This window comes from Chaetura pelagica, unplaced genomic scaffold, assembly GCF_000747805.2.
Source record: "Chaetura pelagica isolate M959 unplaced genomic scaffold, ChaPel_1.0 scaffold128, whole genome shotgun sequence".
Classification (NCBI taxonomy): Eukaryota; Metazoa; Chordata; class Aves; order Apodiformes; family Apodidae; genus Chaetura; species Chaetura pelagica.
In genome coordinates, this window is record NW_009954302.1 from 94,025 (window position 1) to 106,928 (window position 12,904).

The window sequence follows — 12,904 nt, forward strand, 5'->3', positions numbered from 1 at the left end:
CTGAGTGGGACCTTCAGGTCACATCCATCACATCAGCCCTGTATAATGATGAAGACCTGATCATCACTTGATGGGTGAGATGTTACCCGGTACCAGGAGCATAAAGACGTAGTGATATTGCACCAGAAGTTCCCCTCATGTTTCAGTTCTCCAAGCTGGGCTGCAGGTCACAAAGGCTACTGGGTGCAACAGTGCAGGAGTTTGTATTTACTACCTGGTAATAGCACACGGTGGACCACAGTCTGAGCTTATTTACACGGGTGTCAGCCCAGCCCAAAGTAGTCTCTTGGTGCCACTGGATTTACACAAGATTTACATCCCTGGAACGAAGAGCAGAATTTGGCCCTAAGTTATGATGCAGTTAAAGACCCCGTGTTTCTGAATTGCAGAGAATTGTTTACACCCACATGAAATGGGTCATAAAATGCTATTGCTCTGATTTGTTGGAGTGTTAGACCCAATTTGCTCAGGTGTAAATAACTACCCAGTGGGTGGCATAATGTTTGCATCCTGGAACTGAAGGCACTGCTGCCTGCTGCAAATCAGTCAGGCTCCAGGCTCCTCCCGGGAGCAGAGGGGATGCTCCTGGCCTGGAGAAAGTGATGCAATAGCAGATTGCTAATGAGTGGGAGTTCATGGGGAGTATCTGGTGTACACTTTCCTTACTCAACTGGTTATATTTTGCAGCTGAAGTCTCGTGTCCTGATGCCTCCCTTGGCGATCTCTCCGCCGCGCAGCACCCCGGAGCCAGATATCAGTTCAATCCCCCAGGATGCAGCCACAATCCCCAACTCGGCCACGCCACAGGCTCTCACAGGTACCCAACCTCAAGTGCTCCTTGGCCAAGGGGTGAGCAGGAACCATGGGCTGGTAGCCAGCTGCTCTGCTTTCCACAGCAGGCAGAGCTCATGAGAATGGGGTGTTTGCAGATGAGACGGGTGAGCAGTGACACAGAACTGAGGTGTCCCATGAGGCTACAGTTTGACTGCTGTGTGTCGAGTTCAGTGGAGATGTCAGACCCATTCCTCTTGAAATGCAGACACCAACATCCCCTGAATGCTGCCATTTTATGCCCCACACTCACCCCATCGAATGTGTTGCAATGACCAGACTAAACCCCGGTGTGAACATGAAGCATCTGTTACAGCCATGGGGAGGAGAAGGATGGAGAAGCCAGAGTCTGACTGTAGGCAGGGTTACCAGCACAGAAACCCCAGTGCCTTACCACAGCAGTAGACTGGTCATTTCTAACTGTAGTCAGGGAAAAAACAGCCTTACTCTTTTATGTCTTATATTACCAGAAGTAACATAGGTCAATGCTTTTAAACTGATGTAAATGAGAAGAAAATCAACAAGACAGTTGATTTACCCTGAGATTTCAGCAGAGAAATGGATTAGATAACATTAGAATCTGAACACAACACATCAATCCCATTATTTCTTAGCTGGGATGCACAGAGGAGAGGTTTTCCATCTGCTCTGGTAGCAGAACGATACTAAACGTAGCGACAGTGACTTTAATAATACATTTTATTCCCATTTATACCTTCACACATGAAGACTTGGCAAACATCAGCTGAGCAGTGTTTCCTAGTGCTGCCCTGAGAGGTGTGCCTGGTGCTGCTTTCAAAGTGGGACAGGAAGGCACAGCTCACCAGTCCCAGCAGGTCCCCAGGGTGGCTGCAGAGGCTCCATGGGTCATTTCAGGCTGTGCTGCTGCAGCTCCACCTGCCTGTCCCCATGCCACCTTTTCTCCCCCAGCACCTTCCCAACGGTGCCTGTAGGCTCTCACCAGGGCAGGCTTTGCAGGAGGCAGAGGCAGCTCAAGACAGCTTTTACCTCCCTATCTGCACTGAAAGCACAACAGGAGCTCTCACTCCCCCGAGAGGGACCCAGACCACTGCAGAGTGTACCCAGGCATCCCAGAAGCAGTGGCCTGTCACAGCAGAAGCCACATCCTGCAGCCCCAGTGAGGTTTGGCACAGTGGCACACCAGGGAAGCTGCACCCTGGCAGCTCCCTGCACTCCTGGTGGGCTGCTTGTGTCTTTCTGTGTGTTGCCCCTTGGTTTGTTTGGCACCTGGAAGGTGCAAAGCACCACGGAATGATAAGTATGGTTGCTATTTTTCCTCCTCTTTACCCAGGATGTGCTGCTCGAGCCCCTTCTGCTGCTCAGTGAGAGATGGGGTAGCAGAGGCTGCTGTGACAGTCGCACTAGATTTTCATTAGGCTGATGCAAACTGTAAATTATTTCCAACTTCACACAGCTGTCATCATGTCCTCCACTCTGCTCGATGGTATTTTTTTGTCACATATCTGATTTCTGTCAGAGGACAGTGTTATATTGTCTGAGAGATGACAGCTCCAGCACACTCAGCCAGCTATTACGATATGTCTCACTTTAGCCTGACTCTAGGCTGTGTCTTAGTGGCCCCAGTTACCACAGCCTTGTTTCTGCTTCCTCCAAGACACAGTGAGTCTCAGCCAAGCTTAAAATAAGTCCATGCTAGCCAGAGGAGGACACTGAATTTTTGACTATCATTGGCAGGCCTGATGGCATCTAGAAAAACCTGCCTTTGCAAGCAATGGCAGGTGAGAGGAGGCATGAAGGGCTTGGCTGCAGAGAGGCTAGGGCATCCCTCACACATCTCCTGTTTGGCACAGTGATGAGGTTGTGGTCCCACATGGGGGTTGAGCACTGCATGTGATGTAGTTTCACTTGAGGTGCTGCAGTTTGTAGGGTGCTGGGTTGGACGTGGAGGGCCAGGAAGCTCCCAAAGACCAGAGCCTCTGCCATCACACCCTGCAGCTCAGGGCCTCTCTGTGACCCAGTCTAAAGACATCTAGAGGAGAAAAACAAACCCAAAACACACCTCAGGCTGGAGGTTACCCCTGGCTGTGAGGCCACTGTCCCTGGGCATTTTTTCTGGTGATGGGCAAGGCAGTCTGCAAAAGAGCAGAGCCCAGGCACACCCAGGAGCTTCTTTAGTTAGTTCTTAGATAAGCATGTGGCTTATCCTCCCTTCTGACACCGAGCAAAGGCCCAAACTCCACTCACTTCGTGTAGGCAACGGGCAATCAGTGCAGGGAAGCCTGGCTGGGACACCCCAAATGGCAGCAACTCACCAGCGAATGGAAGAAATAAACAGAAATAAATAGATAAACTGGTGAAATGAACAGAAAGGTGTGCAGCCAGCATCTGCTGTCAGGGCCATTTTGTGATACCTGTGTGCAGTTCTGGTGCCCTCAGCACAGGAAGGACATGGAGCTGTTGGAGAGAGTCCAGAGGAGGCTACAAAGATGATCCTTGGCCTGGAGCAGCTCTGCTCTGGAGACAGGCTGGGAGAGTTGGGGTGTTCAGCCTGGAGAAGAGAAGGCTCCAGGGAGACCTTAGAGCACCTTCCAGGGCCTGAAGGGGCTCCAGGAAAGCTGGGGAGGGGCTTGGGACAAGGGCAGGGAGGGAGAGGACAAGAGGGAATGGATGAAAAGTGGAGGAGGGGAGATTGAGGTGAGACATGAGGAGGAAATTGTGGAGTGTGAGGGTGGTGAGAGCCTGGCCCAGGTTGCCCAGGGAAGCTGTGGCTGCCCCATCCCTGGCAGTGTTGAAGGGCAGGTTGGATGGGGCTTGGAGCAACCTGGGCTGGTGGGAGGTGTCCCTGCCCATGCAGGGGTGGGACTGGATGGTCTTGAATGTCCTTTCCAACCTAAACGATTCTATGACTCTATAGGCTGCCGAGGCCTCCAGCACTGAAATCCAGGGTGAGTTGTCCCACCAGTCAGTGCATCCCGTGGGACCTCGTGTGTTGGGGGCACCACACCTAAGACAGGTCAAAAGACAGAGCTCGGTGAGCAAAGCACCAGGGGGGGTGAGGGAAGCAGGAGTTTATGTGTAAGGTTCCCAAAAACAGGGACACACCTGTGGCCCTTCCCAGCTCCTCCCATGGGGGATGTGGAGCTGCTGGAGCGTGTCCAGAGGAGACACCGAGCTGGGGAAGGGGCTGGAGAGCAAGTCCTGTGAGGAGAGGCTGGGGGAGCTGGGGGGGTTTGGTCTGGAGAAGAGGAGACTCAGGGGGGACCTTCTCACTCTCTTCATCCACCTGAAGGGAGGTTTAGTCAGGTGGGATTGGGCTCTTTTTCCAGGCAACCAGCAACAAGACAAGAGGGCCTGGCCTGAAACTGCTCCAGGGGAGGTGTAGGTTGGATATCAGGAAGCACTTCCTCATGGAAAGGGTGACCAGACCTTGGGATGGGCTGCCCAGGGAAGTGGTGGAGGCACCATCCCTGGAGGTGCTCAAGGAAAGGCTGGAGGTGGCACTGAGTGCTGTGGTCTGGAGATGTGGGGGTGTTGGTCACAGGCTGGGCTGGATGATCCTGAAGGTCTTTTCCAGCCTTGGTGATTCTGTGGCTCTGTGAAGTGCTTCAATCTTGACCCAGCCCCTAGCGCTGCCTGTCCTGGCTGTCCCGCTGCCACCTGCCGCTCCAAGGGAGAACCCGTGGGGGGTTCAGCTGCCTCTGCTGCACTTCGTGAGCCAAATCTGAGCTCAGCTGTAGGGATTGCAAGAGTCCCACAGCAATTCCTCATACAGCACAACTACACAGACATATCAGAGAGAATCAGAGATCAGAGGGAACTTCTCAGCAGTTCCTCATGTCCCCGCAGTGATACTTCTTGCTGCATCCCAATGAATTTCCCATGTCCCATGCTCAGTCCCCTGGCCTGGCTCTCAGAATGAACATGGACTTTTCCTCCAGCCACAGTTTCGTGTCACAGCACCCTTCTAGCACACAGGGATGCAGTGGGAATGGAACAAAGATGGGAACATGGGAACAGTGCTCTCCAGTGAGCTCCACAGATGAGTCAGGCATGAATACAAAGCCAAGGACTGCAAGGCCAAGCAGTTTTGCAGGGATCACTGCAGCTCAGCTGTGCCATTGGGACCCTCTTGTGTGGGAGCCCAGGCTCTGACCTGCTGTGCAGCATATAAATCCTGCTTCCTCCCTCTCCTCTAGTTCACTTTAGTCACAGGTGTGCCCTCCCTAAGGGACATCAGAAATACTCTAAGAATTGTTCCCAGAAACACAAGGCTGACACGATTTAGTGCAAAGCTTCATTTTTGCCTGGTTCTGTGCTGTGTATGTGACTTCCATTACAAGCAGGAGAGTCACGTCGTGCACCAAGCCTGCCAAACTCCTTGGTTTCAATTCCTCTGAGCTGTCTTGGCTTCAGGTACCTGAGCTAAAAGCACCTGGTCAACATTGCTCCCAGCTTCTGCCCCTTCTAATCATCCAGGAGGGGTGAATGGCCTCCTAGTCATGATGTGGCTCTGAGATTGCAGCTCACTTCCAGCCCACCACCAGAGCAGGCAGATGTTGTCATGCACTTTCCAATCTCCCCATGGCTGGCCCACAGATGCTAGAGCATGATCCTTTACAGCAGCTCAGGCCAGCAGGAAATCTCTGAAGTTGTCCCAAAGATTATAAGCCTGACATTGCAATTTATACTCGTTACTAAAAGCTGGAGGCTGGAGGACTGGGAAAAAACCTTCCAGTTGATGGAGTTCAGGCAGCCACATCATGTAGTCCTCCCTGCAAACATGTTGGCACCTGAATGTGTCCTGCTACAACTGATTCTGGTGGGTCTGTTGTGACTCCTGAACTTCTCTCATGACTGGGCCTTATGCCCTTTTTCATTCCTGGCTAAATACATTCCCTGACAGCTTTGCCCAGGAATTTTATTTGCTCTTCTCTTACCCTTGAGCTCAATCTTGGGTCAATTTCTAGAAAGCAGTCCTCATCTTGCTGAAACACACAGTTTCTTTCAGGTCCTCTCTGCATTGTGAGGAAGATCACTGGACTAGTGAGAGAAGCGTCATCCCACAGTCCCACACAGCAGAGATGGTGAGGGCTGCAGTGCCACAGGGAACCCTTCTGTTCCTTGAATATTGCTTTGACTTGCACCTCTTCAATTGCGAATTCATCCTTCTTGTGGCTCTGAGATTGCAGCTCACTTCCAGCCCACCACCAGAGCAGGCAGATGTTGTCATGCACTTTCCAATCTCCCCATGGCTGGCCCACAGATGCTAGAGCATGATCCTTTACAGCAGCTCAGGCCAGCAGGAAATCCCTGAAGCTATCCCAAAGATTATAAGCCTAACATTGCAATTGATACTCATTACTAAAAGCTGGAGGCTGTAGGACTGGGAAAAAACCTTCCAGTTGGTGGAGTTCAGGCAGCCACATCATGTAGTCTTCTCTGCAAACATGTTGGCACCTGAATGTGTCCTGCTACAACTGATTCTGGTGGGTCTGTTGTGACCCCCGCACTTCTCTCATGGCTGAGCCCTATGCCCTTTTTCATTCCTGGCTAAATACACTTCCCTGACAGCTTTGCCCAGGAATTTTATTTGCTCTTCTCTTACCCTTGAGCTCAATCTTGGGTCAATTTCTAGAAAGCAGTCCTCATCTTGCTGAAATACACAGTTTCTTTCAGGTCCTCTCTGCATTGTGAGGAAGATCACTGGATTAGTGAGAGAAGTGTCATCCCACAGTCCCACACAGCAGAGATGGTGAGGGCTGCAGTGCCACAGGGAACCCTTCTGTTCCTTGAATATTGCTTTGACTTGCACCTCTTCAATTGTGAATTCATCCTTCTTGAGCCTGGATGACCAGAATGGTGCCCATCAGTCAGCTCAGGTTTCACCAGAACTTTATATAGCAGAATTGACACTCCTTTGTCTCTCCTGGAAATGCTTTGTTCAGTATCTCCTTGAAATCATAGAAGGATTTCATTTTGAAGGGACCTTCAAGATCATTCAGTTCCAACCCCCCTGCATGGGCAGGGACACCTCCCACCAGACCAGGTTTCTCCAAGCCCCATCCAACCTGCCCTTCAACACTGCCAGGGATGGGATGTCTCACCTCAATCTCCCCTCCTCCAGTTTTCATCCATTCCCCCTTGTCCTCTCCCTCCCTGCCCTTGTCCCAAGCCCCTCCCCAGCTTTCCTGGAGCCCCTTCAGAACAACCCTGGTACCTTTTATTCATTCACAGCCATGTCTTTAATTCTAGTCTCCCCATTATCTTTTAAAACCTTGGGGTTTGCTGAAGTCAGCCTAATAGCCCATCACTGGCAGATCACTTTCTTTCCCCTTCCTTAGACCAGGGTATCATCATTTCCTCCTTCCAATCATACAGTACAGTTTTCAGTTGGATGCCTATATTAGAAATCCTTGCACTGCTGGCCATGCCAGTCAGCATCTTTCAGCACTCCAGGAGGAAGGTGATCTGGGTCACACCAGCTCCTTGAGCTCCTCCAGCTTGTTTTGCACTTCAGGTGGGGAAACTCTGGGAAAGATTTTAAGATGTACCAACACTCCTGTGAAATATTTTCCCCTGCTCTCCCCCTTGAGCTCAATCTTGGGTGAATTTCTAGAGAGCAGTCCTCATCTTGCTGAAACGCACAGTTTCTTTCAGGTCCTCTCTGCATTGTGAGGAAGATCACTGGGTTAGTGATCCCCAGGTGTTGAATTCCTCCTGCTTGCTTTCCAGTTTCAGCTTCTTTTGAGGGGAAGCAGCACCTCCTGAACCTGCTGGCAGTGAACAGCATCGGGTACGTCCTGCGCTTCCTGAAGAAGCTCTGTCGCAGCCTCCTGTGTGACAACCTCTTCAGCAACCAGCCCCTGCCCCAGCACAGCGCCGTGCCTGAGGGCCCAGAGGGCTGTGGGAACAGGAAGATGGAGGCAGGTAGGCTCAAGATTTCATATTGTCTTTTTTTTTTCTTGGGTCCTGTACTGTCTGTGCTAGAGCACTGCGGGTTCCTGTGGGACCTTCCAGCAGGCTGATCTGCAGTCTTTTTCTCAGTGCCTATAGAGGAGATTTTCATGTGAGAACCACTGTAGTGAGGGGGCCCCAGCAGTGGTAGAGATTTTTGTATTATTTTATAGATTTAAAAAGAATATTTCTATTAATTTATTAATAGAATATTAATTTATTAATTTGGTTTTTTTTATCTCTTTTCTTCATATGATCCCATTGCCTTTGTTGCTGTCAATTCTCTCCCATAACTTTCTGCCCTCTCAAGCACACCTGACCCTGGGGTAGAAGCCTCAAAGGCATTAAATTCATTCAAATTTCAGGCAAGTGGGAAGGTAGAAGGGGAGTAATTTCTCTCTCCATACATCTTAACCACGACATGCAGCACTGAAGGATCCCCACTGGCTACCAAACCTTCCCTACTTGCAGACCTGCCACAGAGTATTGCCTGTCCCCACTTCCACACCCCTCTCCTCATGCACTGCCTTGGCTTCTTGGCTGCAACAGGAGGTGGGAGGCCTCCAAGGTAGTGGTATCAGCTGTAGGACACTCAGCCTGGATCCACATCTGTCACCTCCACCCCTGGGTGTAAACCCACATGAGAGCTGTGACTGCTACGAGGTTTGCTTTGCTATTGCAGGGGTGTTCCTGCTGGCTTACAATGCCAGTGGGCACCTGCAAAGTAGCAAGGTCCCTGCTTTAGTGCTTGGCCATGTGGGGAGAAGCCTGGAGTGGCAAAAGTTAGTTTAGAAAAAAAAAAGAAAGATAGAAAATTATGGCCCTGACCCTCCACTTCACCTGCAGGCTTCCTCCTGACTTAAATTATTTTTCCTTCTCTTTTATTAACAGCACTGTGGGTGTTTGGGGAGCACACTCTCATGCATTCAGTTTAATGGCAGATACATGCTGGCAGCTGAGAGAAAGGTGGTTTAGTGTCCACCATTACCATCCAGCAATCACTTGTTTGCCAGGAAGACCCTAAGTGTGTGCTTCCCACACCAAAGCTGGGAGTGGGCTGTGCACACAGTGCAGAAATGGCCTTTTTGGGCAAAGAAATCAAGCTGCCACTTTTACATGTAGGAGAGGAAAAGCAGGAACCCAGATTGGAAAGCAGTATTCCTTTTATTTTATTCATTTGGACTAGGACATCTGCAGCAACCTGAATATTTTTGAGAGGTCAAGGGATTTCTGCAGCACTGAGTGAATGCAGCCCAGGAGGCCTGGCATTTGCATTTGCATTTTAATTTGCATTTACATTTGCATTTACTTTTGCACAGCAAGGCTGGATGTGATGGGAGGCAACACCAGAACACCAGAGTTTTTCCAGTTACACTCTAAGCATCACCCTCACCAAACCATTCCCACTGGCTCTGCCTTCTGAGGAAGGCACAATATGTTATTTTTGCCCCAGAACAGGCAGGAGACAAGTATGTAGGGAAGGCTTCTCTTTCCTGGCTCTCCTACTACAGGGATTCTCCCCCCAGCCTGAATTTGTGTCTGGGGTTGCACCAACCCTGGTGCACTTGACCTTGTTGAACTTCATGAGGTTGGCAGGGACCCACCTGTCCAGCCTGTCAAGGTCCCTCTGGAGGGCCTTCCTTCCCTCTAGGGTGTCAACTGCTCCACACAGCTTGGTATTATCAGCAAGCTTGCTGAGGATGCACTCAGTCCCCCTGTCCATGTCTCCAACATAATATTCCTGTTGATCATGTCAGAAGCAACTCTGTTGGCACCAGTGGAATAAGTCCAGTTTTAGGCACTGGGGCTTGAGCCACTGAGTCTGTGTTTAATGCTGCATTGTCTAAATCACCTTCCATCTCCCCTTCTCTGCAGCAAGGTCAGCACAGGGGGGAACAGAAACGTGGTTCCCCTGTGGTGGCAATACTGAGGACAGTAGGAGCTCATCTCACAGGCAGGTCTGTGAGGGAGCCTGTTGGGACAGAGCTCTGGTGGAAGGAGCAGGGCCATAACAAAGCACTGCAGGAAGCCAGGCAAAGCAGCCACATTTTTCATTGTTTCTGTTCTCCAGCTTGTAAGCAAGATGTTCTCTCTTCAATAATCATGTGCTTTCCAGCCCCTGTGTACCCATGGATGTCACACAGGTATTGACTTCAGTGCAGTTACCCTTGATTTACACGTGCAGCAGTGAGGGGGAGGGCAGGCATCGTGTCCACTCATATTAATCCCCTCACACCACTCCAGAGTCACCTCTTAACCTTGCCCTGCAGCACATGCCCCCGAGCCATCATTCCCCTGTGCTCACAGCAAACTGCCAGGTGCTAATGGCTTGTGTAGCTCAGGTGGGATTTGTTGATCCATGCATGTATCACTTACAAGGATGTTTTATGTGTCTAAGAAGCAAGTGTGCACTGGGCTGTACCCAGCACCAGGTTCTGCAATGAGCCTTGCTGGCTGAGCACTGCCCTCAGTGGCCCCAAGCCCCTGTGCTCTGCCTGTCCTGACAATGCCTCTCACACCAGCACCCAACAGCCCCACATCTGGGGCAAAGGTCCCTCTCCAGCCCTCTCCCAGTGCCAGTGGTTTCACTGCCTTGTCTTGGCAGGTCTGGGGACAGACCCCATGGCTCTTTCTCAACTGTGAGGCAACTTCCTGGCTCATGAGAGCAAACTGTGGGGAGCAGTTGCTGGATGACTCCCAGGACTACATAAGGGAAGTGCCTGGCTTCAGGTTTGCATCACACTTAGACCTAAGATGTTCTCTGTCCCTACAGCACCTCGGTTGAAAGCAGCCCTGGACCTGCACCCCAAAATTTTCTGTGGGAGTGGCAGTGCAGTTTGAGGTCAAATGATGGCAAGATCTGGGTTAAGTCTGCAGAAAATGCTGTCAGGAGTGCCAGGGATTACATGGATGGGAAGCCAATGGGGCAGGGATCCTGTGAAGTGCCTCCACCTCCACCCTCTGCATTCAGCTTCCACTGGTCGTCCTGTGCTAAGTCAACAGAGGCTTGGGTGTGTGCATGGAAAAGGGACATTTTTGAATCCCCTACATACTGTTGAGATGCACCAGTGCAATGTTGGATTGTTATTTTTTAGAGAAAAGCAGGTTGGCTACAGAACTTCTTGTGGGCACAGTGACTGAAGAAGAGTTTCTCTTAAAAATAGGGTGCTGTCCTGTGTGGGAATCATCAGTTATGCTAAGCACCTTCTTCTTTCCCTTTCAGTTAATTATTTTCTTGCTCTTTGAGTCCTGAACCCTGGGCTTTGGTGGTTTTCTGCTGTTAGATAATTGCTGTACCCCACACAGAGCACAGCTGCACAGAGGCAGCAGCTGCAGCAAACCTTTCTTTACCTGAGGACTCTTGTGGCCACTCTCTCCCCTTGTCCTTGCCAGGGAGGGAGACAGGAAGGCCTGTGAATAAGGTCCCAAACCTTGCTCCTCTTTCAGGTCAAATCTGCATGTGTAGATGCCATATGGTGTCCCCTCCTGCTGCCCACAGCAGAACAGCACCTCTTGTCGTGGCCATGGCTGGAGGTAAGGCCCCCTATGGAGCAGAAGCACTGGGGGGTAGAGGTTCCCTTGCTACATCAGTGCCTCTGTGCTGTGCATAGGAAGGTGGGCTCTTCCCATCTACATGCACTTGAGAAGCTGGTGTGAGAAGTGCTAGAGCAAGGCATTGTAGGAATGTGAGCAGGGGCCAAGCCACGAGGCTGGCAGCTGGATTTCATCTGAGACTTTCCCAGTGGTGGTGTGGGCAGGTCACCTTTCTCTGCACTGTCTTGATTTGAGCATCTGTCCAAGGGGGACAATAATTCTTGCCACCATGTGCAAAACCTTCTAAAACAGCTGGGGGGGTGGAATAATAAAATGATAGAAAATCACATATTATTACAATCAATATTTTCTCTTCCAAGAACCAAATAAACAGCTTAAAAATTTCAAGCCCTGAGAGGGCAAGAAAAATGTTGTTTTTTCCCTTTCTAGTACTGTGGCCTGTTTAATCTTGTCTTGTTGCACACTATGAGGAACAGTGCTCCTGGCTGCTCAGCACACTCAGAATAAATGGCTTTTATGGCTATCAATAGCAGCAGCTCTCTTCAGCATTTAATTACCTGCAAAGGCCATTTATTGCCTCATATATTCCTCTACCATGAATATTATCCTTTAAACAATAAATAAAATATTCAGGTCACTCCTAAAAAGGGAGCAGAGGAACTGCACAAGCCATCCAGCCATGGAGAAGTCTGATATAAAAAGTTGGTCTGGTCTTTGGGGCATTGGAATTGATGGCAGAGCCTGCAGGAGAGCAGAGAAAGGGTGGGATGGCTGCAGGCATTTCTTCCTTCCTTTCTTCCTTCCATCTTCCTGGATGCACAAGTCTGTGCATCCATCAGCAGGCTGGGTGCCTCCTCCTTCTCCAGACTGGACCCAGCCAGTCCCAGGGCAGGGCATCCCAGCAAGGAACCCCCCACTGTGGTCCTGCCTGCAGCTGGAGCACCATCCCCAGGAGTGACTTCCTGAAACCAGATGTCCAGGGGGACAGAGCAGAGAGAGAGGCAACTGCAGCTGGAGCTACCTGGTTTCATTCAGAAACCCAGGGAAGGGCAGGAACAGTTTAGGATGGCACAAGAAGTAGGAAGTAAAAGCAGGAGGGTGAAAGGAAGGAGACAAGCAATGCTGCTGGGGAGAGGTTTCATGAGGGTGGTAGTAGAAGCTTTAGCATTCAAGCTCTCTAAACCTAGATCAGAAGAAACCAATGGAAGGGATAAACCCTGACAGGAGGAATAATAAGAGATGGGTGGGAAAGATTGAATTCACCTGTGATATAATTTGCCTGAACTCTATAGAATTGGCACAACTGGATAAACTGACCTTGCTGACCTTCCAGCAGTGTGATTACTGCTTGCTGACCCCCAGATGTAGAAAGAGTCCCTCTCTGCTCCTTTACATTTCTGAAAGTGTATCTCCTTGTGAGTGCAGGGCAAGGAAACAGACATCCCTCCAGCAGTTCTGGGAGGGAGCCTGTTGGGACAGAGCTCTGGTGGAAGGAGCAGGGCCATAACAAAACACTGCAGGAAGCCAGGCAAAGCAGCCACATTTTTCATTGTTTCTGTTCTCCAGCTTGTAAGCAAGATGT

General features: G+C 50.4%; 1 protein-coding gene across 1 annotated transcript in view; it reads left to right on the forward strand.

The window, feature by feature from the left end:
- The first annotated feature begins 705 nt into the window (after nucleotides 1-705).
- Nucleotides 706-12,904, forward strand: part of SCML4 (sex comb on midleg-like 4 (Drosophila)) — a 38,650-nt gene continuing 26,451 nt past the window's right edge. The window contains exons 1-2 of the mRNA XM_010003861.1: nucleotides 706-817; nucleotides 7,546-7,740. Coding sequence (XP_010002163.1) covers nucleotides 706-817; nucleotides 7,546-7,740 — 307 coding nt within the window. The remainder of the gene's footprint in view (nucleotides 818-7,545; nucleotides 7,741-12,904) is intronic.